The following is a 26,398-nucleotide window of genomic DNA, read 5'->3' as shown; positions in this document are numbered from 1 at the left end:
GCATGAAACAATATGTTGAGAAAAATGTGGCCATTTTTCCATTAATACTACATCACTGTTGATCCTTTAGTCGATTTCTATCTTCTGTGTGCTTATCAACATAACTAAAAATATGTGGATAATCAGAAAATAATTTGTATTGCAACTGAAAATCCCGGAACAAAAAATGATGCTTTAACTCTTACATAATTATTAAAATATGTGTGTACATAACAAAGATGAATGAGGACACTGATGAATAAACTCACTATTTGTAATTTTAAAAAAAACGGAATTATTAAAATAATCCAGTTGGCCTAGCAGTTCACAATTGTTACTATTAACACTCTTTTAAAAATATAATTGATATCAATTATGGATAAAAATGCTGTAAATTTAACATGGACAGAGCAGTAAGTGAGTTATATGCAGTAGATAATTTTGGGCTTTATTGTGGGTTTTTTTTTTCCTGTGAGAGTTTGTACATAACTTTTAAAGGGAACTGAATTAAAAGTCTTGGGGGAAAATTGGTGAGACAAGAAAAAGAACAGGACCAGAAGTCAGCCTAGCCATTAAATCATTAAATCTAATGAAGTTGAAATTTCAATTTTTTTTTTTTTTTGAGGGCATACATGGTCTGGAAATCAAACCTGGGTCTCTAGCATGAAAGGCAAGCATTCTACCACTGAACTACCTGTGCACCCTCTAAAATGTATTTTGAATACTAATATTTTGGTATAATACTTGAGTCATGTAACACAAAAAGAAAAACAGCTTAGATTAAAGAAGACTAAAAATTCAGAACAAGTAAATGTATTGTGTGATTCTTGATCAAAAACGTATTTGAAAACCTTTAAAGAATGTTATTGGAATAACGGGAAATATCAATATGGATTGTATAGTAGATACTGTTATATTCATATTAAATTTCTTCAGTATGATAATGATAATGTGTTTATGTAAGAAAATTTTTTTATTCTTAGGAGATATTTGCTGAATTAGGGGTGATGTCATATGGTCTGCAACTTATTTTCAAATGGTTCACATTGTATATAGGTGTACAGTGTATTATGCTCACACATTTTCTGCTCGTTTAAAATGCCTTAAAATAAAAATTTGGGGGAAATATATTACTTGTTCTAGTTTGCTAGCTACTGGAATGTGGTATAAGAAACAGAATGACTTTCAAAAAGGGGAATTTATTAAGTTGCAAGTTTACAATTCTAAGCCTGTGATAATGTCCAAATTAAAGCAAAGCTATAGAAATGTCCAATCTAAGGCATCAAGGGAAAGATATGTTGGTTCAAGAGGGCCGTTGAAGTTCAGGATTTCTCTCTTAACTGGAAAGGCACACAGCGAACATGGCGACATCTGCTAGCTTTCTCTCCAGATTTCTTGTTTCATGTAGCTCCCTGGGGGCACTTTCCTTCTTCATCTCCAGAGGATTGAAAGGAGTACAGACCCTAGAAAAGCCCTGTTTTAATCCTGATCCATCATGTGGAAGCAGCTATTTCTCTTAACCCCTATTTAGTGCTGTAGATTGGAAACTCGATTAGATTTTCTCCACAGAGATGTGAATCACCCAGTTGTGGATGGTAACTTTTGATTAGATGATTTCAATGGAGGTGTGTCTCTGCCCATACAAGTTGTGGTTGTTTACTGGAGCCCTTTAAGAGGAAACCATTTTAGAAAAAGCTACAGAGCCACCAGAACTGACAGAGCCCATGCAGCCAGAGACCTTTGGAGCAGAAGAAAAACGTCCCCAGGGAAGCCTTTTGAAATGAGGAGAGAAAGCTAGAAATGTCACCATGTGCCTTCCCAGCTGAGAGAGAAATCCCAAACTTCATCAGCCCTTTCTTTGGAATTAAGGTGTCTTTCCCTCAATGCTTTAATTTGGACATTTTTGCAGCCTTAGAACTGTAAACTTGCACCTTAATAAATTTTTCACTTTTAAAGAGCCATCCTGTTCCTGGTATATTACATTCCAGCAGCTTTTAGACTAGAACAGGTTTTGACACCAAGAGTGGGGAGTGGTTAAAGTTATTGGGAATATTTGTAGCCTAGGCTTGACATCAATTTTCAAATACTTTAAATCTATCAGGTCTAAGAGTAATTAAGCTTGTGCATGTGACTCTAGAGCAGGACTGTCCAGCCTGGTAGCCACTGGACCTATGGGGCTATTAAGCATTTGAAATGTAGTTAGTCAGAATTTAGACATAATGTAAGTGTAATATACACAACAGATTGCAAAACTTAGTGTGAAAAAAGAATGTAAAATAAATCATTACATGTTGAAATGATATATTGAGTTAAAATATATTAAAATTAATTTCACCTGTTTTTAGATTTTTAAGTTTTCTAATAGCCACATGAAAAATTATATATGTGGCTCAAATTTTATTTCTATTGAGCATTGCTGCTGTAGAAGGCTGAAGCTGGTAGCTTTTACCTATAGTTAGTTTTCAACTTTGCATGAAAAGGGACTTTATGGCACTAAATCATCATCTGAAAGGGGATAAATTACCTTGAGGTTTTTATGTTTTCTGCCCTTACAATGTGTTCAGCAAATATATGAAGGGGATATTTTAGTGAGTATTGAAGAATTAGGTAAGGACACAGGTCTGGATTAGATAAATCCTAATATAATTATTTCAATACTACATTTCCCTCCTTCAACCCTGTGAGTCTAATATGTTACCCTTTCGTTGAAAATTTCTGATGTAACAAAAAGTTAAAACATTTATAAAGAACCAATGATGAAGGGCAATAAATAATAACTCCTTGTTTGATAAATAGATTTTTGGTGCTATAGAAACTCAGAGGGAGGAGAGATGAATTTCATCTGATAGTAAATGTTAGAAAATTTGAACAGCGCTCTGAAGAAGAATAGTATTTGAATAAGTGATATATGGTTAGGGGAAGAACATTCCAGGGTAGAAAAAAAAACAGGTAAGTAAAGGAGAGTGGTCAGGGAAGCACAAGAAGAACTTATGTAGGATACAGAGAATTTATCAGGTTGGTTAGAGTGGAGGCTGTTTAAAAGAATATATGACCCATTAAAAATTCCTATGGTTTTCTTCTTCCAAAAAAATAGTTATCCCACAGTGGGGGATAAAAAGGATTCTATACATTCAAGACCATATAAAATCTCTTACTTAGGGTATTCACTTAGTTATTTTGTCCTACAAAATGTATTTGTGAAAGACGTATTTGACCTTAAATGGCCTTAAGTAGTGTTGACTACTTACAGCGCTTATCAAATGAGTCTATAAAACACAATACAAAGAAATTTCATGTAGATTTAGTAATTATCCCTAAAGGAATGAACTTATATGCACAAGGATTGGATGACACTGAACAAGCAGTTCAAAAAAATTAACTCAAAAATGGATTAAAGACCTAAACCTTAGGACTAAGACCATAAAGCTTTTTGAAATACAGCTTTTAGAAGAAAATGCAGTGAAAAATCTTATAAATTTAAGATGGGAGTTGGTTTCCTAGAGCTTATACCCAAAGTGCGAGCAGTGGAAAAAGAAAAAGATGAATAGGATCTCCTCAAAATTTAACACTTTTGTACATCAAAACTTCGTCAGGAAACTACAAAGGCAGCCTACACAATGGGAGACAATATTTGGAAATCCCATATTAGATAAGGGTTTAATATTTAGAATATGTAAAGAGATTATACAACTCAACAACAAAAAGATAAACAACCCAATTTAAAAAATGGGCAAAGACATGGGCAGACACTTTTCAGAAGATGAAATACAAATGGCTAAAAAGCATATGAAAAGATGCTCAGCTTCACTGGCTATTAGGGAAATGCAAATCAAAACCACAATAAGATATCATCTCACACCCACTAGAATGACCATTATCAGAAAAACAGAAAAGAACAAGTACTGGAGAGGATGTGGAGAAAGAGGCACAATTATTAACTGTAGGAATGTAGAATGGTGCTACTGCTCTGGAAGGCAAGTTGGCAGTTCTTCAAAAAGCTAAATATAGAGTTGCCATATGATCTAGCAATCCCATTACATGGTATATATTCGGAGGAACTGAACACAAGGACAGAACAGACTTTTGCACACTAATGTTTATATTGGTACTATTCATGATTGCCAAGAGATGGAAACAGCCCAAATGTCCACCAGCAGCCAATAGCTAAACAAGCTGTGGTATATACATATGATGGAATATTATGCAGCTATAAGACAAATTAAAGTCATGAAGCATGTAACAGTGTGGATGAACCTTGATGACATTAAGCTGAGTGCAATTAACCAGAAACAAAAGGACACATACTGTATGGTCTCACTAATATGAACTAACATTAATGAGTGAATCTTGACAGCTAAAGTTAAGAACACAGGCTATCAGGGGATAGAAAAGGGCAGAGATTGAGCATTTGATGCTGAAGGGATACAGAATGTTCAGTAGGACTGATTGTAAAGATCCAGAAATGGATAGGAAAATACTATCTGATGGTAGCACAATAATATAAGTATACTGAACGAAACTGAATGTGTGAGTATAGTTGAGGGAGAAGGGCTGGGAAAATGTATGATACCAGAAGGAAAGATAGAGGGTCAAGACTGAGATGGTGTAATTTAGTGATGCCTAGTGGACAATGATGCTGATTAAATGTACAAATATAAGAATGGTTTTTTCATATGGGAGAATAAATGAATGTCAACATTGCAAATTATTAGAATTGGGATGGTATACAATCAATGCAAACTAGAGTTTACAATTAACATGACATTGTAATATGCTTCCTTTGAATGTAACAAAAGCAGTATGCCAGAACTAAATATCAGTAAGCCAGGGATATGGGCATGGAGTATGGGATTCTTTGCAGAAAGTATCATCATATAGCTTGTGGTGATGAAGGCAGTTATACCAGGAACCACTGATGTTTATTAGGCTGAATTGTATGATGTGTGAATAAAACTGTTTAAAAATGAACAGAAATATAATTACTGAAGAAAATGTGGAGAGAGACACGTACCTGTTCAGTGTTGGTAGGACAGAAGAGTGGTACAGCCCCTTCTGGAGGGTGGCGTGGTAGCTCCACAGGAGACTAGGGGTGAGGTTGCCATATGATCCTACATCCCCATCACTAGGTGTATACTTGGAGGAACTGGGGTGGGGGACGCATAAATGGACATATGCACACTGGTGTTTATGGTGGCAGTGTTCAGGATTTGCAATGAATAGAGATGGCCTAAAGGTACGTTGACTAAGGAATGTAAAGGGGAGCTGTGATGGATACATACGGTGGACTACTGAGTGGCTGCAAGAATGAATAAAGTTGTGAGGCAGGTCACTGGGTGAATGAACCTTAAGGGCAGTGTGTTGAATGAAATGTCAGAAAACAAAATATGCCCAACTCATATGGACTAACTGTAATATATAAACTCGGAGATTTGAATTTAAGAGCATAGGTTATCAGGTGAAGGCCTATTATAAAGGTTCCTAGAATGTGAGCTTTTACAGCGGTCATATCTATTCTAGAGTTGTAACTGTTATTTATATCCTGAGAAGCTGAGCTCTTTGTGTAAAACCTGGTTGCTTCCTGGAAGTTCGGGTATTTTTATGACATCTGAGACTCAGAGTTGGAGCTCTGAAGCTATGAAAGTCAGCATTACCCCATACAACCACTATTAAAAAAGTTGAAAAAGTGCTCAGACTTCAACTAGAGATATGAATGAAGCTGATCTGAATAGGACTAAGGTAAATCAGAATACAGCGTAAAGGAGGATATGGTCTATATTTTAAAACTTCAACTTTTATGTGAGACCAAAAGAAGAGATGTTTATTTGGTGCAAAATTTGCATTTTTGGTAGCACACTATTGGATTTAACTTGTATGATCAGTTTATTTGAACACCATAATTACATGAACTCTTGAATAGAGAGTGAGATTTTGTTGTTTTGTACAGATTAGCATGATGCCGGATACATCCCAGAGTAATCATTCCGAGGGGTGTATATCTCTCTGGCAGTGTGGGACATGACTCCGAGTGATGATTTGGGACCCGTCATCATGGGATTGAGAAAGCCTTCTTGACCAAAAGTGGGAAGAGAAAAATGAGACAAAATTTCAGTGGCTGAGAGTTTTCAAATAAAGTTGAGAGATTATTCTGGAGTTTATTCTTATGCATTATATAAATATCCCTTCTTGGTTTTTAGTGTATTAGAATAGCTAAAAGGAAATACTGAAACTGTTGAACTGTATTCCAGTAACTTTGATTCTTGAAGACGATTATGTAACTATTTAGCTTTTAGAGTGTGACCATGTGATTGTGAAAACCTTGTCTTTGACACTCCTTTATCCAGTGTATGGACAGATGCATGAAAAAATAAGGATGAAAAATAAATAAATAAGGAGGGGCATAAGGAGTAAAAAAAATTTGGGTAGATTGCAATACTAGTGGTCAATGAGAGGGAGGGGTAAGGAGATGGGATCTATTTTTTCTTTTTATTTCTTTTTCTAGGGTGGTATGAATGTTCTAAAAATGATCATGGTGATGACTACACAACTATGTGATGATATTGTGAGCCATTGATTGTATGCTTTGGATGAACTGTACGGGGTGTGAAGATACTCAATATTTTAAAAAATAACCTGATGCTCTAGAAAACCATAAGAGTTTACTTTAAAGAGCTTGGTGGTAGTAAAGACACTGATGTAGAAATTTAAAATAAAATTGGGGGATGGTAATATTTTAAATTGTTTTTTAAATATGTATATTTTATTAAATATTGTAAGTAGTTATGTCACTCTTATTTACCATTCTAAAGTTTATATATTTAACAAGGATAAATATGGGAGAGTTTTGTTTGTTTTATTTTTCTTCTCATTGGGAAAATATGACGTTCAGTTTGATCTTATATTCAGGATATATGGTGATTAATAATTATAGTCATTGTATACTGAATTCTGACTGGCTGCAAGTTCTTCACATTATCTCATTCAGTCCTCGTGAGAATCCCTTGAGGGAGGAAGTGATAGTCTCATTTTGCAGATTAGAAAAGTCACATGGCTGGTAAGTGACAGAACCAGAACTGGAATTCATGTCTATCTGATTCCAAAATCTGCATTTTTTAACCCTTTCTATAATGTCTAACTTTTGAGAAAAAAATTTTACATTTATGCCTATGCCAAATGATAACAATGAACATTATCTTTGTTAAATAAACTTGTCATAATAATTCAAAGTGTAAATTAATGCCAACATATATTTACCTATTTACCTTTGTCAACAGTTTTTGCCTGTTTACATGCACATTCGAGTTCTGGTTGCTGCATATCTATTTCAAACGGGATATGGGCATTTTTCATACTTTTGGATCAAAGGAGACTTTGGAATCTATAGAGTATGTCAGGTAGGAGTGCATTCAGTTATTCTCTTTTTCTTTCAATTCAACATGCTTTTGTGCCTAACTGTTCAAAAAATATATTGTCATTGTAAGCTCAAAAGTAATTTGAATTTATGAGATAGTACTTTAAAGTTATTTCTGTGTGCTATGTTCAATAATTCGTGATAATTTATTACTGCAGGAAGGGGAATATAATTTAATGAGTGTGTAAGAGAACACTAGTATACGAGGAACAGCATTGTTCATTGATTTTAGTTTTGAAGAAATGTACAATTATCTGAAATTGTTGTAATATGCTCTGTTTTTCCTCCCTGAGGTGGGGTTTAATATTTATTTAGTTTCTGTGTTATGCTAGGTAATTTCTAAACATTATTTAATTTACTCTTCATTACAACCCTGAGTTGTTATCTTCCTGTTTATAGATAAGAAAACTGAGGCTCAGAGAGGTTAAATAATTTTCCCCAGGTTACATAGTAAGTGGTGCAATTTTAGTATAAGTTTCTTCGAAGTCTGTTCATTCAATGGCATCACACCAATGTCTGAAATGACTCTTAAATGACCCCAAAGGTACTTCTTAATTTGAATAATATTATTTTATATCCATGACAATTCTCAGTTTAATCTCAAATGAAGTAAATCAACATCAATATGAAATGGATGCCTTTTTCTATTGAGGTAATATAATCTCTGCTTACAAACTGTAGCCCTAGAAAGGAGATTTTCGATTCCTACCCTACAATTAATAAGATAGCAAATGTAGCCAGAGGGTACCTCAGACTGGTATTTTGCTGGAATTTAGTTAATATAGTGATGTACAAATATTTTATATTCAACTCTTTACAGTGATTGTAGAACAAATTTAATTTGGGGGATTTATAAAATACAACTATTATATTAATCTTAAATATTTATATTCTGTGAGAGAAAATCTGACTTTGCATTTTGTGTATACCTGGAATGAAAACCATTTTGTCCCCTTTTTAATAGGTCCTGTTTCGTCTCAATTTCCTGGTAGTGGTGTTATGTATAGTAATGGATCGGCCTTACCAATTCTATTACTTTGTCCCCTTGGTCACTGTATGGTTCGTGGTCATATATGTTACTTTAGCGTTATGGCCACAAATAATCCAAAAAAAAGCAAATGGTAAGTGTCCTCTCTTACTAATATTAATAAACATATTCTCTCAGCATACTGTATTTCTTTTTATTTACCAAACGCTATTATTATCATTATTATTATAGTAAGAAATGTAGACAGTTTAAATTTATGTGTAGTTTTGATATTTTGAAATTTGGTTTTTAAAACGTCTTTAAATATTACAGCTAAGTAATTCAAGTAATATAATATACTTTTGCTTTTATATTATGTGTATTTTCTCTTTCTTTAAATTTTGATTTTCCAAAGCTATTTTACCAGTTAACTAATGCACAGTTTTCAGGCTGTGTGTACAAAGCCAAAGTGGAGATCGCCAGAAGAAGTGGTCTTGATAGAGAAAGGGAAAGCCAGGTGGGACTCCACAGCCCTTCACCACACTTCATCCTGGCACCTCTGCTTTAATTTTATTTCTTACATATATTAAACATTTGGGTGAATGTTCATTAGCAAGAATTCTTTTTATGTCAGTGTTTAGAAGCACTAATGTAATTTATCTTCTAGACACCTCTTTAGGCAACCTGTTTTTACATACAGGGAATCCTGAATGCCCAAAAAGTTGTAATTTTCAAATTTTACATAGTCTTACTGTAGACATTCAAACTGAGGCCAATATAATTTATCTTAATGCTTTGTTCCCTCAAGATCGTATTATAAAAATACAATCTTCCCTTTTTTTTGAAAAATAAAGAATTTTTATTTAAAAAAATGCATTTAGCTAACCTTTTTCATCCAAATAATATGAGTCAAAAATATTTTTTCATTGGCTTTCATTCTATTATATCAAATAATTTTTCAGGATAAAATTAAATTCAAATCACTAACAAAATCTATTGGTGTCTTTGGACAGTCTTGACAGTTTCTTTACACAAACCCAGCATTTTTAATAGAATGAGTAATCAATATCTATAAACTTTGTACCCATATTTTAAAATATGCATCTCTCATTTCTTCTAGTTAAATCTAGCCCCTTAGGGAGTTTAAGTTCCGATATTTAAGCAATATCACCTAAGTTATACTCTTAACATGTTTGTTAGAATTACTGTCAACATGTTCTTCCAAATTTTTTTGTAACTTTTAATAATGAATAGGTTTCATTGAATCCAGAAGAATGAATAGCAGGTGTAGTGTATCTTAACAAGGATTCCCACCTTTTTCGTTTTTGCCCTTCTTATAATTTATGCTACTTAGATTTATTTTGTATATCCTTATAAACAGCCTTAAATTATTTAAAGGGTAGTGTATAAGTACATTAAATAGAGAGTAGTTAAAATATTTTCTAATGTAAATTTACATTTTTTTGATGAATTAAATATTTTCTCTCCTAGGAAATTGTTTCTGGCATTTTGGCTTACTGATGAAACTAGCCTTCTTGCTGTCATGTATATGCTTTTTGGCATATTCTCAGGTTTGTACCATCTTTTTAGTTTACACTTTGTTTTATTTTAAAGTTCAAGTCTATTAAAGTATGTGATGAGTCGTAGCATTTTTCTTTAGCTTCATTTTTTTTAATGACTGTAATAAAAATGTCACTCTGTACTTGACTACTCACTGTAGCTCATTTGAGACCTATCTACTTTTGTTACCTCTGTTTTTGTTGTAAGAGCAATTTAAAGCTCTGCCTCTGGCAATTGTTCAAGATCCATTTTACTTGACTTTGATCAATCAAACATTTATTGAATGCCTCTTAAAAGGCAGTACCCTAAGTGGAGATCAAATTTTTCTTGACAGAACTTGCAACTTGATTTGTACATTATTCATTTCATCAGAGTATTACTTCAATTTTGTATATCTGCATAGAGTAAAATTTTGGCAGCTACTAAAACCAACTTAGCAGCAAAGGGGTTTCTAGATATGCATTATGTTTAATAAGATTTTTGGTCATTTTCCAATCCCCTTATTCTGATGGTTGAGATTCTCTCAGTTATTTTAACAGTGTGCAAACTTCTACCTACTGATCATATCCACTGGCAGGCATATTATTTGGGCAGCATGGTATTTATAACAAAATATTTTAATTTGAATGCCTGTAGTTGTAGCATTTTCTGTAGTTTTTCCTGGCCTGTAACACTCTTTGTTTTACACTTGGTTGTTTCAGGTGTAAATGCCCTATCGGCATTTTCTGTTTGCGTATGATCCTAAAAAACTGTTTGTTTTGGGGCCTTTAAACTTAGAAATATTTAGAGCATTTATATTTTTGTCTGACATCCAAGATTTTTATAGGAGTTAAATAAAATAATAAGGAAACAATAAAGTTAAATATATAAATATCATGAAATAGCCGGGTAACAGCAACAACTACTGGACAATTATTCGTTAAAATCCCCATCATAATATGAGTGCATCTGAGCAAAAGAAAGGAAGGCTCACCAGTAGAAAACAATATATACAAGGAAAAAAGGATACAGCCCAGTATCTTTCACAAAATGGGTGTCCATTAAATACTTGTTTATTGATCATGTAAGAAAAAAATTTTTAATTAGAATAAAATTTTCAATTACAATTATGTATTATATATATGCCCACATATTTCTGAGATATAAATCTGTTATATCATATATTTGTATATTATAGCAATACACACACACACACGTATGTATGATTTAGAAGTACTCAATGTTGCAACCCTGTTAAGATTTATCCTTAATTTTCTGGGACATAATTTTTTATAAAACCTACTTTTAATATGCTGTATACATATTTAATTCTGTGGTTAGATGGAGAATATTGCATTTTATTAAAATAATAAAGTTCTTCTAACTTAAGTTTCAGTAGTAACTAAAAGTATTTTCAAATTTTTGCTTTGGTTTTAATTTTTTTTTAATTGTGATGTTACATTTTTTTATACTATGGCATTAGGTCTAAAAATAGAGCTTTTCCTTGACAAAGTTTCTTATCATTGTTCAGCCTCAAAATTGAGGTTTTTGTTCTCTTCTTTGAAAGACTTCGTTAATGTGCTGGAATGCACCCAAGACTTCTGCCCCTTCATTCCCAGATTTTTTTGGCTGTCAGATTAATAAGAAGGTACCATTTACTAACTTGACCAGAGGAAAATTGTCAACTTTGTTTCAAAGGCCAGTAATGGTATTTGGATATAGTTGATTAAGTTGACTAATTCAGAGGATTCTTTTAACTCATATAGTTAATTATAAATTATTAAGGGCATTTAGCACACAAGAAAGCTATATTGTAACCTTATATCATTCTGTAAAATATTGATACCATGCAGGTTGAAGTCTTTTATTTTTGTGTTTTGATCAGTAGATATTAGCTGTTTTATGTACCATGTACCAGATTAAGTTCCTTAAATAGAAAAAAATTAAAAATAAACAAAAAATCTTTAAGTGGAATAATTTTCCAGTTGCCAGAGTTTTTTTTTTAAGTTTTATGCACTATCTCCGTAGCCTTTCTTGTGAAGTAAAAGTACGTGAACAAAAAAGTTTTACGTCATTTTTATTAACCATATATAAAATAATTATATTTTCAAATGAAGCAATATTTTCAAATTGTATAAGTAGAATTTACTAATTGTGAATGACTATTACATAATCGTAACTTTAGAACACCACAATTTATAGAATTACAAAGCAAGTATTGACTTATACCATCTTAATTTATTTTCTGGATTCCTTTTCTCAGGGTGCGTTTGAGAAGATCTTTTCTCTTTGGCCATTGTCCAAGTGCTTTGAACTGAAAGGAAATGTATATGAATGGTGGTTCAGATGGAGGTTAGACCGTTACGTATGTATTTACCTTGTGATCTCTTGCCATTTCTAACTGTACTTTTAAAAAAGGATATGAATTAATCACTTTCATTTAGTTTTAGAATAAGGAAACACGTTTATTTAATAAATCAAAGCCATCCTGTTCCACGCCTCCAAACTTTTGTTTTTACAGCAGGGAAATGGTATCCATGTGTATGTGTATCAGCAGGAAAATATTGTAAAAATATTGTCTATAAAGTAGACTTCATTGGAGCCATAATAATAGGTGATCACTAATATATGTATGCTTCATCCATTCAAAACAATATAAATATTGACCCCTATGTGAGCCTTTAGATGTTGCTGTTGTGAGGAGTATATTAGAAATATACCACCAGGCTCCTGAGCCTTACAATCTAGTTTAAAACCCAGGACAACTAAGTGCAATTGGGTACTAAACTGTGCAGTATAGATTTTGTTTTAGAAGTATACAAAGAAGAGAACACTGTCATGTTTGACTCCATGAACTTAATCTTGTTGGTTAAGATTCAGCTGACAGAACATCTAGCATAGCAGTTGGAAAGTAGTAGTCACTGAATAAATGTTAGTCTTCTTTATTCTTTCCTTTTTTTCTTCCGTCTTTCAGTCATCCTCTTTTCATTCAGTAGGTGTTTTCTGAGTATCTACTCTTTCATTCCTGGTTTCTAATAACTATGTCTTTTCTAATGTACTACATTATATTTCAAAACTATGTATGAATAGAAAGCTTTGCAGTGGTACAATGGTGGCTCAGTGGCAGAATTCTTGCCTGCCGTGCTGGAGACCCAGGTTTGATTCCTGGAGCCTGCCCATGCAAAAGAAAAAAAAAAGAAGAAGAGAGCTTTGCTGAAGTCTCGACGTCAAATAATTATAAATTCTCAGTTTTCTCATTAGAGAAGTCTACTTTGATATAATACATGCTAGGTCTGAAAAAGGAAAAGCTTAGTTGCTTTCTGGTCTACTGTTGTTCTTTTTCACTCTTTTGTGCTTATACACTTTTTAAAACTATGATCTTGATGGTACTATTGTTGTTCATTTTATTTGACTGAAAGAACCAATATAAAATGTGTTTTATCTTTGTTGAGTACATTTTAAATTGTGTCATGTGTCTTCAAGATAGTGTCTGATCATTATTTTTAAATTGTCTTTATTTCTTCACTTGCTGCTGAGACTGCTCAAAATGAACCCACTTTATCTTATATTGTTGCATGAGATGTTTGTTTGTCTATTGCTAACGGTTTCTGACAATCATTGTCTTTATTTCATTGCTTGAAGTTTTACTCTTAAAGTTTAAGTCCTTCATGAACTTAAAAGTTCATCTTCTTTACTTTTATGTAGCTATCCCTCATTAACCAAATATTTTTGTTGTTTATTAAAAAATAGTTGTTTAAAACAAATTTTTCTCCTTATTTTTAGGTAGTTTTTCATGGAATGTTGTTTGCTTTCATTTATCTGGCTTTACAGAAGCGCCAAGTACTTTCTGAAGGAAAGGGTGAACCTCTTTTTTCAAACAGAATTTCAAATTTTCTATTGTTTATTTCAGTAGTTTCTTTCTTGGTAAGTTTCAAAATGTAATTTTCTATTTTCCAAACTCTTAAGTGATAGAAAAAAATTAGTTTTAATAATTAGGAATTTAATCAGTTAATATATAAAATCTTTAATTTTTTCTTTCTTCTCCTTATTTTTCTAACTGAATATAAATTTTAAAGATATATATAAATAAATAAGCTAAATATAAAGAACAACCAGTAATAAATTTTTTATCACTATTCTCAGAAAAGCATTATAGCTATACTTCTTTCTTTTTTATTTTGTATAGTTGAGTACACCAAAACAAGAAACAGTGGGACCTTTGGGCATTTTTTTCTGAAGTTTATTAAATATCATAATGAATTATAATGTTATAAATAAGACTGTAAAAAAATTCTGAGTATTAAGCCTATTTAATGCTTAACTTTTCTATGTACTAATCCATATATATATATATATATATTTTTGTAGACCTATTCCATCTGGGCTAGCAGTTGTAAAAACAAAGCAGAGTGCAATGAACTCCATCCATCTGTTTCTGTGGTACAGGTAATTATATAGAGAAATTTTTATTTCTTAATTCTTGGTAAAAACTGTCTTTGGAGGCAGAGAAATTTTAGATCAAACTCCAGAAAATGTGTGTAAGTCTTTTAATCTTTCTAAAGCCCTACCTTCCTTTATTGTAGTAGGAATATTAAAATCTTTGTTTTAACTGTATGGATACAATGTAGCTCAGTAGTTATCACTTAATAGGCCCTCAGAAAAAAATTATTTCCTTTTCTCATCATTCACTTATTCAAATTTCTTAATTAATGTATTTATTTAATCATAGTTATTAAATATCTATTATGTGTTAGACAACATAGTTATTAAATATCTATTATGTGTTAGGCAACATATTAGATGTAAGAGATTCGGTATTAAATAGGTACAGCCCCTGCCCTTAAGGAATTTATAGCCTAATAGAGAGACAGATCAATATATTTTCATTCATTCGTTTAACACATTTTGTTCATTTAACAAATATTTTATTCCTCTCAAATTAGCATCTAAAAGAATAACATATCTAGGAATAAATTTAACTCCAAAGTGAAGTACTTGTACACTGAAAACTACAAAACATTTCTAAAAGAATTTGAAGGAGACAATTGGCAAGGCATCCCATATACATGGATAGGAAGACTTACTATTAAGAATTCTTTGCTTGATAAATTGAATGTTGGATTTGACACTTTGAATTGGAAGTTTATAAAAAGCAAGAATCACTTGATTCAGAAGAATGGGGAAAAGGGGTGAAGGCTAGGACGCGAGAAGCTTGAGATTTTTTGAGGGGAGAAAGGATCTGGAGGGGAAAAAGAGGATAAAGAAGGAGTGACTGTCAACCATGTAGATATTTGTGCAAAGAGCAAAATTGTACCAGAAGGATTTATGAAGTATTACCACATAAATAAGATAACTGTTTCTACACAAAAGACCTCAGGGTGGGTTTGTTATATAGTATATAAAATAAAAATGTTCAGCCACCTACTACCTAAAATCTGCATCAGTATGCAGTATGTAGATCACATGTTAAGAAATCCGGTTTAGGGTGGACTCTAGAGCAAAAATAACGTCATAATAGTTTATTTGTTTAAAAAAAATTATTGCGTATGTATCACATTCAAGAATATAAAGAATAAGATTGCCTCTTGAAGGAAAGCATCCTGCAAAAATACTTTTTGTTGTAGAGATCATTAATATTAACGTTTATGGTTTTTCTTTAGATTTTAGCCTTCATTCTAATAAGAAACATCCCTGGATATGCCCGTTCAGTTTACAGTTCATTTTTTGCTTGGTTTGGAAAAATTTCATTAGAGGTTCGTACATTAATATTTTACTCTATCTCACACAGTCAGGTGTTATGTGAATGCATATATGTACACGTATGTGTGTGTGTGTGTGTATATATATATGTATGTATGTATGTAAATCTGACATTCAAACAGTTTTTTAAAACCAAAGCTGTATTATTTATGGAATTATAGGGGAAAAACTAATGTTTAACAGCAGTAAAGTACTGCAAAATGTTTTTAAAGCTTTAAATGACTGGGTACAGATGACTTTTAATATTCTGTATTTTGTCTTAAGCTTTCAAGTACAACCAAGCTGCTGAGATCATAAGAGAAAAAAATTAAACTAGATATAAATGAAATTAAGTTGAGGGAGTTTTGATTTGTTGTTCGTCTCCCTAATTAGATATTATATTACTGGAATTCAGTTTATTGATGCTTACTATAATAAAATTCACCCTTACTATGATTGGCAATTGTGGAAAAATGTTTTAACTCATTACATTTTGGCATGAGATATCTAATACAACATCATCTACAAATCTTTAAACAGAAGATTTTGAAGTACATTCTCAGTACTCTGAGCTTTGTTACTTGAAATAGAATGTTTTAAAGCTATAGAATTCATATGGTAACCATTATATTTTCAGAGTGTTTAAGAGTTATTAAATTTTTAAATATGGAAATAAATTTCTCCTTGAGTTATTAAATAAATATTCTATTGTTTTCTGTAGTCTCATTTATAAGAGGAATTGTATAAAATTTAAAATTTTTTATCGTAAATGACTTATTGAGACCTGAATCAACAAGAAAGAATGTTTATTTGCCAGCCCCTTTATATTTGGGCCACAGAAGTTTTGTCAACTTTAATAAATGAAGTTACTATTTAGTATTTCTATTAAGAATTTAGAAATTTCATATTCCACATATTTGTTAAAGTAGCTTAAAGTATTTTCCTTCTCTGATATTTTGAAGCAATACAATTATAGAACCACATTTCTAATCATAGTAGGAGTGTCTCTATATGCACAGACACACAAACCCAATATATATACCCAACCTATACACACACACACACACAAACCCAATATATATGCCTAACCTGTTATAATTCATATTTATAACATATTATATAATACAATGTTTTCTTTATGTGGCAATATTATATATATATATATATATCCTGTATATGCACAGTTGTATACATTTGCTGTACATATATAAAAAGACACAAGTATATAGTTTATACTCACACACATAAACACACACACATACATTAATTCTTTAATCAAGATCTGAATATTGGAGTCCAGGTATCACTCTAGTATGTCTTACACAACATGCAAAGTGTTTTCAAAGTAGTGAAATGGAATCAAATGGTTTTTAGAAAAGCCTCCTAGCATCATAATGCTGTAAAGTGTTTAAATAAAAAAAAGTGTGACTTATTCATTCATTCTCTAACTTTAACTGTTTTTCCTTCTAGCTGTTTATTTGCCAATATCACATATGGCTGGCAGCAGACACGAGGGGTGTCTTGGTGCTCATACCTGGAAACCCTATGCTCAACATCATTGTCAGCACTTTTATATTCGTTTGTGTAGCACATGAAATTTCTCAGATTACTAATGACCTTGCACAGGTTATTATTCCTAAAGACAATTCATCTCTGGTGAAAAGGCTGGCATGCATAGTTGCATTTTTTTGTGGACTCCTTCTCTTATCATCCATTCAAGAAAAATCAAGACTTTAGCTTCCTAAAATCATAAAAATACTTAAACTCTTCAGGATTATTATGTATCTACCTAGAGGAGAAAAGTATCTAATCTAGGGATATAAATATGTATATAAATATAAACTGTGTGGTAAGAGGACAACTCAGTGATATCTGTTCAACACGTGGTTGTATATATTGGAAATGTATATATTTGATGTGAAATACTAGAAGAAATGATGCAACAGAATGCATTGTTTAGGATTGCATGTGCAAAGTCTTTTCTACCAGATCTCTATTTCCATTTATAATTGATTTTAAGTTAACATATGAAGGCAGGGAAATTATTAACTCTCTAGTAAAAAATATATATATAATTAGTTTAGTGATACCATCGAGTGTTTTGATATTTACTAAATTTGTGGTAATAAGACTTTCTGCACCTGTGCTCCTCATGGAACTTCCTTATTCATTGAAACTTTCTTACTCAAGAATGACTGCAGTATTGTTTTCTTATCATGTGCAATGATGTAGAATGATAAACAGTATGCCTTTAATTTATATGTATTCGTGTTCTGATGTTAAATGCTTCCTGACATAATTTTGCCTATTGACTGTGATTTGTTGATGTATAAGCCTGAATCTTTGTACATTTTGTCTCACAGAACTATTCTAGGCTCCATGACAGGGTTTTGTCATAGTTGACGTTGTCATTGCTTTTTATAAAAAGACCAAATTTTCTTTCCAATCCAAACATTCACCTGTTTCCTTTCCTTCAGCTACACCAGTTTAGTACTGCTAACCCTGAGGATCAATTTAATATGTCCCCACCTGCCCCTGCCACCCACTAATTTTTTGTATATTATTTCCAATGTTTGGAAGGCTCTTTGTCACCTTTTTGGTATTTCCTATTACCCCCTTCTGTTTCCTTTTTTTCAATATCTATCTTTCAATCTAAACTTGTGCAGTGTAGTGAAGATTCAAATTGTTATGATTGAGTCTGACCATACACAGAATTTTAAGTAAACTGGTGACTTTGGACAATGTGTTTGCTTCTGTTTTGGTTTTGTTTTGTTACAACCTAACTATTAGGGTATAAATTTATTTATCTGTTGTACAAATTTGATTGTTTTGTAATGTTTAAAAGATTGCACTTATTTGCTTTTACTATGTGTGGGGTAAAATATATTTTTGTTCACATGTGAAAATATGGAGTAATTTAAACAGTAAATAAATGTTCTGTGGATGCTTATTTTTGTATTGGCAGAAATTTCAATTAAACTATGTATGTTCTCTTATTTTAAAGCTGGATCTGTTAATGATTGGCTCAAATTTCTAATTCATTTCCCAAATCAAAAACTGCTTTTTTAGAAAGTCATATATAGTGGCAGGTTATGAGTGATGGTTGAATAAGAAATGCTATAGTTATCAGAGCTTTTGAAGATAATCTGCCTTCCATCCGCCAAGGTTAAACACTGTGGTTTATTAGCAGCTTCACTTGAAGATTTTAAGAATTTAATTATTACTTCTCTATTAAGAATTTAATTATTACTTCTCTAGCGTTGAGTTTCTGTAATAGTGATATCTTCCCATTAATTGAGGAATCTTTTTCTGACAGAAATGTGTGTTCTTTCTTTTTCTCTTTTTCTGTCCTTGTTTAATCTTTTGACATTTCCCAGATAGACAATTGTAATGATTCATTGCTCTGCCTCCTAGACTGCAGCCTTATAAGTAGAGGATAGTATAGTGATAAATCAAAAACTTCCAAGTACTGTATCACATTGTTCTTGCTGATGTGGCTTGCCAGTGAGTAGTGTGTATTTTAATTTAGCTTGTAGGTTTTATCACCTGAAAAATATTCTTCCAGATGAAACCATTGAAAAAGAAATATGACTGGTGATCTGTTTTTCTGAAGCACTATACCTTCCACTAGTGATACCTAAATGAGCATAAGTTTTCTTTTGTATTTTAACTCAATCCCAAAACTTAACTGGAAAGCCCTATTTCTTCATCATAAGCTCTTCTTTAATATGCAGCACTGTTTTATTTTATATGTATTTATATATAATAATTAAATTATTAATATAATTTTAAACAATACAACATATTTGATATTATTTTTTATTTTCTTAATGAGTCTGTATGGATGAGAATTTATTGTGGTGGAAACATCCACAGTGATAGCACCTCTGTATGGTAAATGTCTTACTATCATTTTTCTGCATTGATTCAGATGCTTACGTTGCAGTAGTCAGTCATACCATCTTCTAAATAAGATATTTAAGAGAATAATTAGCCATGCTAAAATTGAGTTAAAACCACAAAGATTCTCTAAACTCAGATTTTCTGTAATATAAATCATGTTCAGAAATGTACCATCTCACCCCAAAAGGTACTTGTTCGATTCAGTTCTGTCTTTTCCTGTTCTTTTGTCAAATCTTCCCATTTTTATGGATAGCAAAAAAGAAGCATTAAAAATTCAGAGCCTTCTCGTAGGAACATTTTCTGTACCTTTGAGCTAGATCCTATCATTTGTTTTAGATACTGGTGTATAACATTTATACCTCACCATTCTATTGTAAGATAAGATCCATTATAAAGATGGATAAATTTTTTTCTCCATAAAAACCTTATTATTTCAAATGTTAGTACAGGAACCTCTTAAGCTTAATAAAATTAACTTTAATGATAATAAGCACATTCTTATTTTATATGTAATTTTATTGCTAAATTATTAACCATATGCTATGCAGACACATACATATAAATACCTATAATAAGAATCCTACATCTGCACTTTCACATAGTTATTCAGTAAAACCCAGTGTCTCAAAGAGTACAATTTCTAGGAGAATGCTCCTTTCCCTTTAGATTTGGACTTTTAACAATCTAGCAAATCTTTGGAGAATCAAGTTGAAAATTTTGTGTTGAATAATATTAAATCACTAATGTGTCATCACTTTAGAACTACAAAAACATTTTGACCTGTAGTTTCATATAATTCAACCTAATAACTTCCCTATTGAGAGAAAAAGTAAGACAGTATATTAATAAGAACAATATTAATTCTAAATATTGTTTGCTTATATTTAGTGTAGTTTTGATTAGTGCAATCTCCTTAAGATATTCATATTTGAAAGACACCTTTAAATTCATATTTATTTTTCTTTTAATGAACCCCTTCTAGTGCCTTGTATGATTTGAATTAGAAATTTAAATTTCCTTAAAAATTAGATCCATAAAGAACTAATATAAGACTATTTTCAAAAGGTAGATTTGAGAGTATTATGAGCTACAAAATACTTAATAAATTAAAAATAACTTACTTAAATCTCAATTCTTATTTATGTAACACACTTTAAAAAATTGAATTCCTGACCATACCAAAGGAATAGACCAATATTTTTAAACGAAATCAGTTATTTAGAAGTTTCTATCATGTGTAGGGCAAAATCTTCCTGCTTAAAAGTAATTATATTCATCAATGTGTTTTTAAATTCAGCTATTTGTATTAGCTTTTACTTAATTGATACCTAGTCATCCTTATTTAGGAACTATTTAAGAGAATTTTCTAATAACAAAAATTATTTTTTAAAAATTTGTCCTCATAGAACTACTAACAAAACTGCTTTTTATTTAGAGCCATCATGGATGCATTATTTAACTCTTTTCATCACAAACTTTCAATGACTCTCCATTGCCAAAATAATAAAGTCATAAATTCTTAGCTGATGATCAAATCTCTCTGTGTTGTCACCTATCTCTTTTTAATATGAATTCCAACCAGGCTAGTCTTACTGTTTCCCAAATACCATGCTATTCTTTCCCTTTGTTTCTTCTTACTATTTTCATCTACCTAAACTAACTTATTTTTTTTAAGTAGAATTTAAGCTGCACCTTCTCTGTGAAACTAAATATTTTAAATTCTTTTAAACTTTATCATTAATTACCCAGTTCCATTATTTTGTCATATTTTCTGTTTCTTCAGTAATGTAAGAATAAAGATGGTGTCTCTTAAGGTGCTTTTGTACAAAGTAGATAGAGTGATTAGGTTAGTCAAAGCCTGTCTTCATGGTAGTGTAAGTGCCCCTCACACCATGCCTGCTAAAGATGCTAAGAAGTCATGTTAGCTACCCCAAGATACACTTTGTGGCCGTAGCTTTTTGAACTAGGGGTGAGAACCAGAAAAAGAAAAAAAAAGTCTTATCTGCAAAGCTCTACTCAAGCAGGCATAGTAGTCAACAAATTTCCTCTCTCAAGAATTAGATTGGGAAAGAACAATATAAATAGTTGTGGGTGTTGTGATGGTGGTTAAGTGGCAGAATTCTCACCTGCCATGCCGGAGACCTAGGTTTGATTCCAGGTGCCTGCACATGCAAAAGGTAAAAAAGAATAGCTAGTTGTCAGGTGAAAAGAAGTAGACCTATGGAGAGTAGTTGAGTATAAGTCATGAAATGGATGAGTACTAGTTTCAAGATGTACTCCCTTTGCTGAGATCCCTAGGCTCTGAAAAAAACATCCTCCCAGTTCTAGCCCTTACGAAGTAAGCACATACTATAATTTCTCCTTCTAGACTTTCACAGGATTCCATCTGTCTTATTGCTTTATCTACCCTCCCAATAAACTTTCATTATTTGAACTAGCCCTGTCATGTCTTTTATTTTTTCCCGTTAAAAACTCCTTACTAAAAAAAGAAAGGTAGCTAAAATAGGGTTGCTAGGATAGAACTTCAGCAGGACAATGTGTGGTATGTGGAACTGGTTATAGTGTTTTGGTAGCAGAGGGTATGGTGATATCCCGCCCACCTTCCAGTTGCGAATATTAATGCACTGTTCCCTGGAGCCTCTTAATTTTGGGTGTTTGCTCTCAAAATTTAGGGTTAATTTCCAGTAATAAGGAATATAAGAACAACCATAAAGGAGAGTTCATGTTTCACTGGGGAAGAGACAGTAGTGAACGAATAGACTACCCACTTCTCTCTGGTTTCATCAGTCTTTAATATCTATATTTCTTATGGGACACAGATATTGTCAACTGAGGCTAAAGCAGTGGGCAAGCTGAGAATTTGGTGCAGATGGGAACCCAAATAATCTTAAGCTCTGCTGTATGTACACAGCTCCAGTCTTCCATTTAATTAAGAGGGAACATCCACTTGCTGATAAACTCTTGGCTATTATCTATTATCCAGAAGAGAAGCCTGCTCCCACTTACTACATGTCCTCACTGTTGTCAGAAGGCAAATAATCAAAACTTCAAGTCACGCTGAAAAAAGATGTCACAGAAGGGGCGCAAATTCAATGTGCAGTTGCTGAGGGAGCCTATACCAGTAATGATACTAATCAATCCAGATTTTAGTTTATTAATGTTAGTAATGGAAAATCACCATAAATATGAAGAGAATCAGTGTCCCAAGCCCAAAAATCATAGTATATGATACCAGAAAAAGAAAAATGAAACTTCCCTCACACCTTCACTGCATCGGAAACTAGGACAGAGCACGGCTTGAGATTTTTCTATTTTTGTCAGGTTTTTGAATAAGAGAATGTTAACATACATTTGGTTCAGAAATGGTTCATTTTTCTTATTTTTGACCCAACTAGTCACACTTGTAAAAGGAAAAGAAATGAAGTGATGGGGAAGGAAAGATAATGGGTTTGGGTGTCTTAGTTGGGTGGTCAAGCTATGATTTTCTTGTTCAGAACTGAAATTAACTTAGCCCTGGACCCTCCATTTCCACTGATGGGAGACAATGAACAATTCAAGGTAGCAGTTTTTCAACTGTGAATTTGGTTTCAGGATTTGCCTCCATTCACTTTTCATTCTCCCTTTTCTCTCAGGTTAAGAAGAATTCTCAGAAGACTTACTAATGAACTTTCATGGACAGTGAAGCGTTTGTTCTATGGTCTCCCTATTTTTCAAGGTTCTGCTGAGTATCATATACTGGCATCTGCTAATGTTGTGGGGCCACCATAGCCTCAGATTGTGAGGTCCTTGTACCCAGCATCCTCCTTGTCTCAACTCACTTCTAAGCCCCTCTTGGGGTGCAAGCTGAAACAAAATTTTTCAATGTTTTTGCTACATGGAGGTCTACCCATTTTACTAAGCTTAAACTGCATTATTGCTCTTGTGTCTCAGGGACATAAGGCTTCTTCGTTAGAGCTGTAATGTCTTGGCCTACATTCTAGGATGCCCGGCCATAGGTTTTATTTCTGTTCTGGAATCCATAGCTTATTTGAGATTCCTAAGGATTCCCATTTCCAAAAACCTTTAACTCCAGGATGAAGAAGTATGTGAAACATTTCTTGGACCCATAAATCCAAGCCCTAGTTAAATCCCTCTGAATCACCTTTTCATGTTAGCTAGTTGAATGTTTAGCCCATTTGTTTCTCTTACCATCATGCAATCTCTTCCAAATCTACTATTTGAGATTGAACTGCATGTCCCAGCCCATAATTTTACAACAAAAAATATGTAATAATAAATGAGAAGAACTTTGCGTTGTCAAGGATCTAGCTTGATTGCTTGCTCTTATGCTCACTCTCTCCCTCCCTCCTTCTCTCTTTATGAGTCTAAGCTCCTGTGCTGGTTTGAAACTGTTGTATACCCCAGAAAAGCCATGTTCTTTAATCTTGTTTCAATATTGGTGAGCGGGATCTTTTTTATTAAATTCCTTCCATGGGGATGACCTTCTGATTAGTGGTTTTCATGGAGATGCATCTCCACTCATTCAAGGTGGGTCACTTACTGGAGTCTTTTAAGAGGGAACAATTTTTGGAAAGGCTTCAGAGCCTACACTTCCCGGGACTTTTGGAGATGCAGAGAGAAAACTCCCTCGGAAGCCATTTGAAAGGGGTTGCTGGGAGAGAAAGCTAGCAGACATTGCCATATGCCTTCCCAGCTTCCCAGAGAAACATTGAATGTCATGGGCCCTTTCTTGAGACAAGGTATCTTTCTTTGGATGGTTTAGTTTGGACATTTTTATGGCCTTAGAACTGTTAACTTGTAACTTTAAAAATTCCCTTTATAAAAGCCAACCCATTTCTGGAGTAGTGTATTCCCAGCAGTATTTACAAACTAAAACATCTCATGAACTACTTTTGATGCTCTTTACTAGTTCTTGAAGATCTGAGTTCCCCTCTGGTATTTCCCTTCAGTATGGACTTGTTTTAGCATTTCTTTTACTGTGTTGGCAAAGATTTCTTTTGGTTTCCGTTAGCTGAAAATATCTATTTTGTCATCATTTGATATTTTCATTGGATATAATGTTATGGTTTGATGAGTTTTTTCACCTCCTACTTAAATTGTTCCAATGAATTCTGACTTCCATAGTTTCTAAACAGAAGTTAGCAATGTTCAGTTTTTCTATCTGCGTGTAATGTGTCATTTTTCTCTGCATGCTTTCATGAGTTTCTCTTACACATTGGGTTTTCAGTAGTTTGAGGTACATCAGCACATTGTGTTTTTCCTGTTTGAGGTTTCCTAAGTTTCTTGCATTTGAATCTTCCACCAAATTTAGGATATTTTTTAGCCATATTTGTTCAAATATTTTTATGCTCCATTCTCTCCTCACCTTCTGAAACTACAACTGCCCCTATTTTCAATCTTTTGATAATGACTCACAGGTCCCTGAGACTCTGTTCCTTTTTCTTAACTGCTTTTATCCCTGTTCTTCATACTGAGTAAGTTTTATTATCCTTTTGAAGTTTACTGACTCTTTCTTTGTGTCATCTCCATTCTCATAGTAAGCCTACCCAGTGAATTTTTTCAGATAACACATTTTTCAGTTCTAAAATTTCCACTTCTCTCTTTTGTTTCTATTTTTCAACAGAGATTTCCTATCATTTTAATTTTATTTCCTATCATGTTTACCTATGACCATGGTTAAAATAGCTGCATTAAATTCCTTGTCTGATCATTCCAACATCTGGATCATCTTGTGGTTGGGCTTTGTTTATTGTCTCTTCCCTTGAGACTGGGTCATATATACCTGGTTCTTTGTATGTTGAAAAATTTGGACTGAATTCTGGGCTTTGTGGCTGTTATAGCATGGAGATGCTGGATTCCATTATATTCTTCAATAGTGTTGATGTTTTTAGTTTAACAGACAATTAACTTGGTTAGACGTAAGCTGTAAGCTCTGTGTTGTCTGCAGTGGATAGCAGCTCAGACATCATTTCAGCTTATTTTGTCCGTCCTGTGTATACATGATTCAAGGATCAGCCAGATACTTTGAGAATTTATACACAGAATTTAGGCTGCCTCACTTCTATCTCCTTTCTGGAATTATCCCCTTACTCTAGTGGCTCTGGTTGCCCCAGGCTTCTTCTCCTGGTTCTTCAGACCAGAAAGAGTTTGAGCTTTCTATAAGTTTTTGGCTGTCCCATGTTACAATTGTGGCTACCCTTAGGAAAAGCTGCAAAAATGGAAAATTCACCCCATGCTAACTGATTCCTTTACATTTCAACTATCCTTTAAGACCTGTCTGCTTTTCTTCACTATCTAGATACTTTTTTGGTTGGCAATTCAACCCATTCTACCACTTTGAATATTTCTCTGCAAAGACATTCAAAAGTGATTGAACAAATGTATTACTTAATTTGTTCATTCCTAGGATAATTGTGATTTGGGAAATTTATTTTGCAAATATATTTTGGCTCATTTTCTTATGCTAAAATTAGTTTCTGAAGGGTAATTTGTGGCCTGAACTACATTCCCAAAATTGTGGGTTGAAAACTACTGCAGAAAAGTGATTCTGATTTTAAAATTTAATGAATATTTAATAGCACTATTTGCTTTACATTTCCATAGTTATGGTGATAGTATAAATATGGAGTATAACTGGAAGTTATTTAACTGTCATTTGGTATGATATCAGAACCTAGATATGATTATATTGGAATAACTGAATTTTCATATAAGAAACAATTTCCTTAAAAAACTATTATGCAGGTATTTTATCCATATTCAGAAGTAACATTTATGAAGAATTTGGGGGAGCAATATGACAACAAAATCAAATACCATTTGTCTTTAACTGAATTCAAAGGTAAAACTGTACTGAGCTTCTA

The 26,398-nt window shown here is 32.7% G+C and overlaps 1 protein-coding gene across 2 annotated transcripts in view; it reads left to right on the top strand.

The window, feature by feature from the left end:
• CASD1 (CAS1 domain sialic acid O acetyltransferase 1) overlaps nucleotides 1-23,783 on the top strand; it is a 50,911-nt gene extending 27,128 nt beyond the window's left edge. Inside the window, exons 11-18 of one of the 2 annotated variants that reach the window (XM_077123657.1) lie at nucleotides 7,251-7,370; nucleotides 8,352-8,508; nucleotides 9,846-9,925; nucleotides 12,157-12,258; nucleotides 13,677-13,817; nucleotides 14,262-14,339; nucleotides 15,554-15,646; nucleotides 23,168-23,783. In XM_077123657.1, the coding sequence (XP_076979772.1) occupies nucleotides 7,251-7,370; nucleotides 8,352-8,508; nucleotides 9,846-9,925; nucleotides 12,157-12,258; nucleotides 13,677-13,817; nucleotides 14,262-14,339; nucleotides 15,554-15,646; nucleotides 23,168-23,197 (801 nt within the window). In that variant the 3' untranslated portion in view covers nucleotides 23,198-23,783. Of the gene's footprint in view, nucleotides 1-7,250; nucleotides 7,371-8,351; nucleotides 8,509-9,845; nucleotides 9,926-12,156; nucleotides 12,259-13,676; nucleotides 13,818-14,261; nucleotides 14,340-15,553; nucleotides 15,647-17,102; nucleotides 18,636-23,167 lie in introns of those variants that run through there. The other variant, XM_077123654.1, reaches the window with a different exon arrangement.
• Nucleotides 23,784-26,398: the final 2,615 nt, after the last annotated feature.

The sequence above is a fragment of the Tamandua tetradactyla genome, chromosome 1, assembly GCF_023851605.1.
Source record: "Tamandua tetradactyla isolate mTamTet1 chromosome 1, mTamTet1.pri, whole genome shotgun sequence".
NCBI classification, from domain to species: Eukaryota; Metazoa; Chordata; class Mammalia; order Pilosa; family Myrmecophagidae; genus Tamandua; species Tamandua tetradactyla.
The sequence above is the reverse complement of the archived record's forward strand: the minus strand, read 5'-3'. Positions and strand labels throughout refer to the sequence as shown.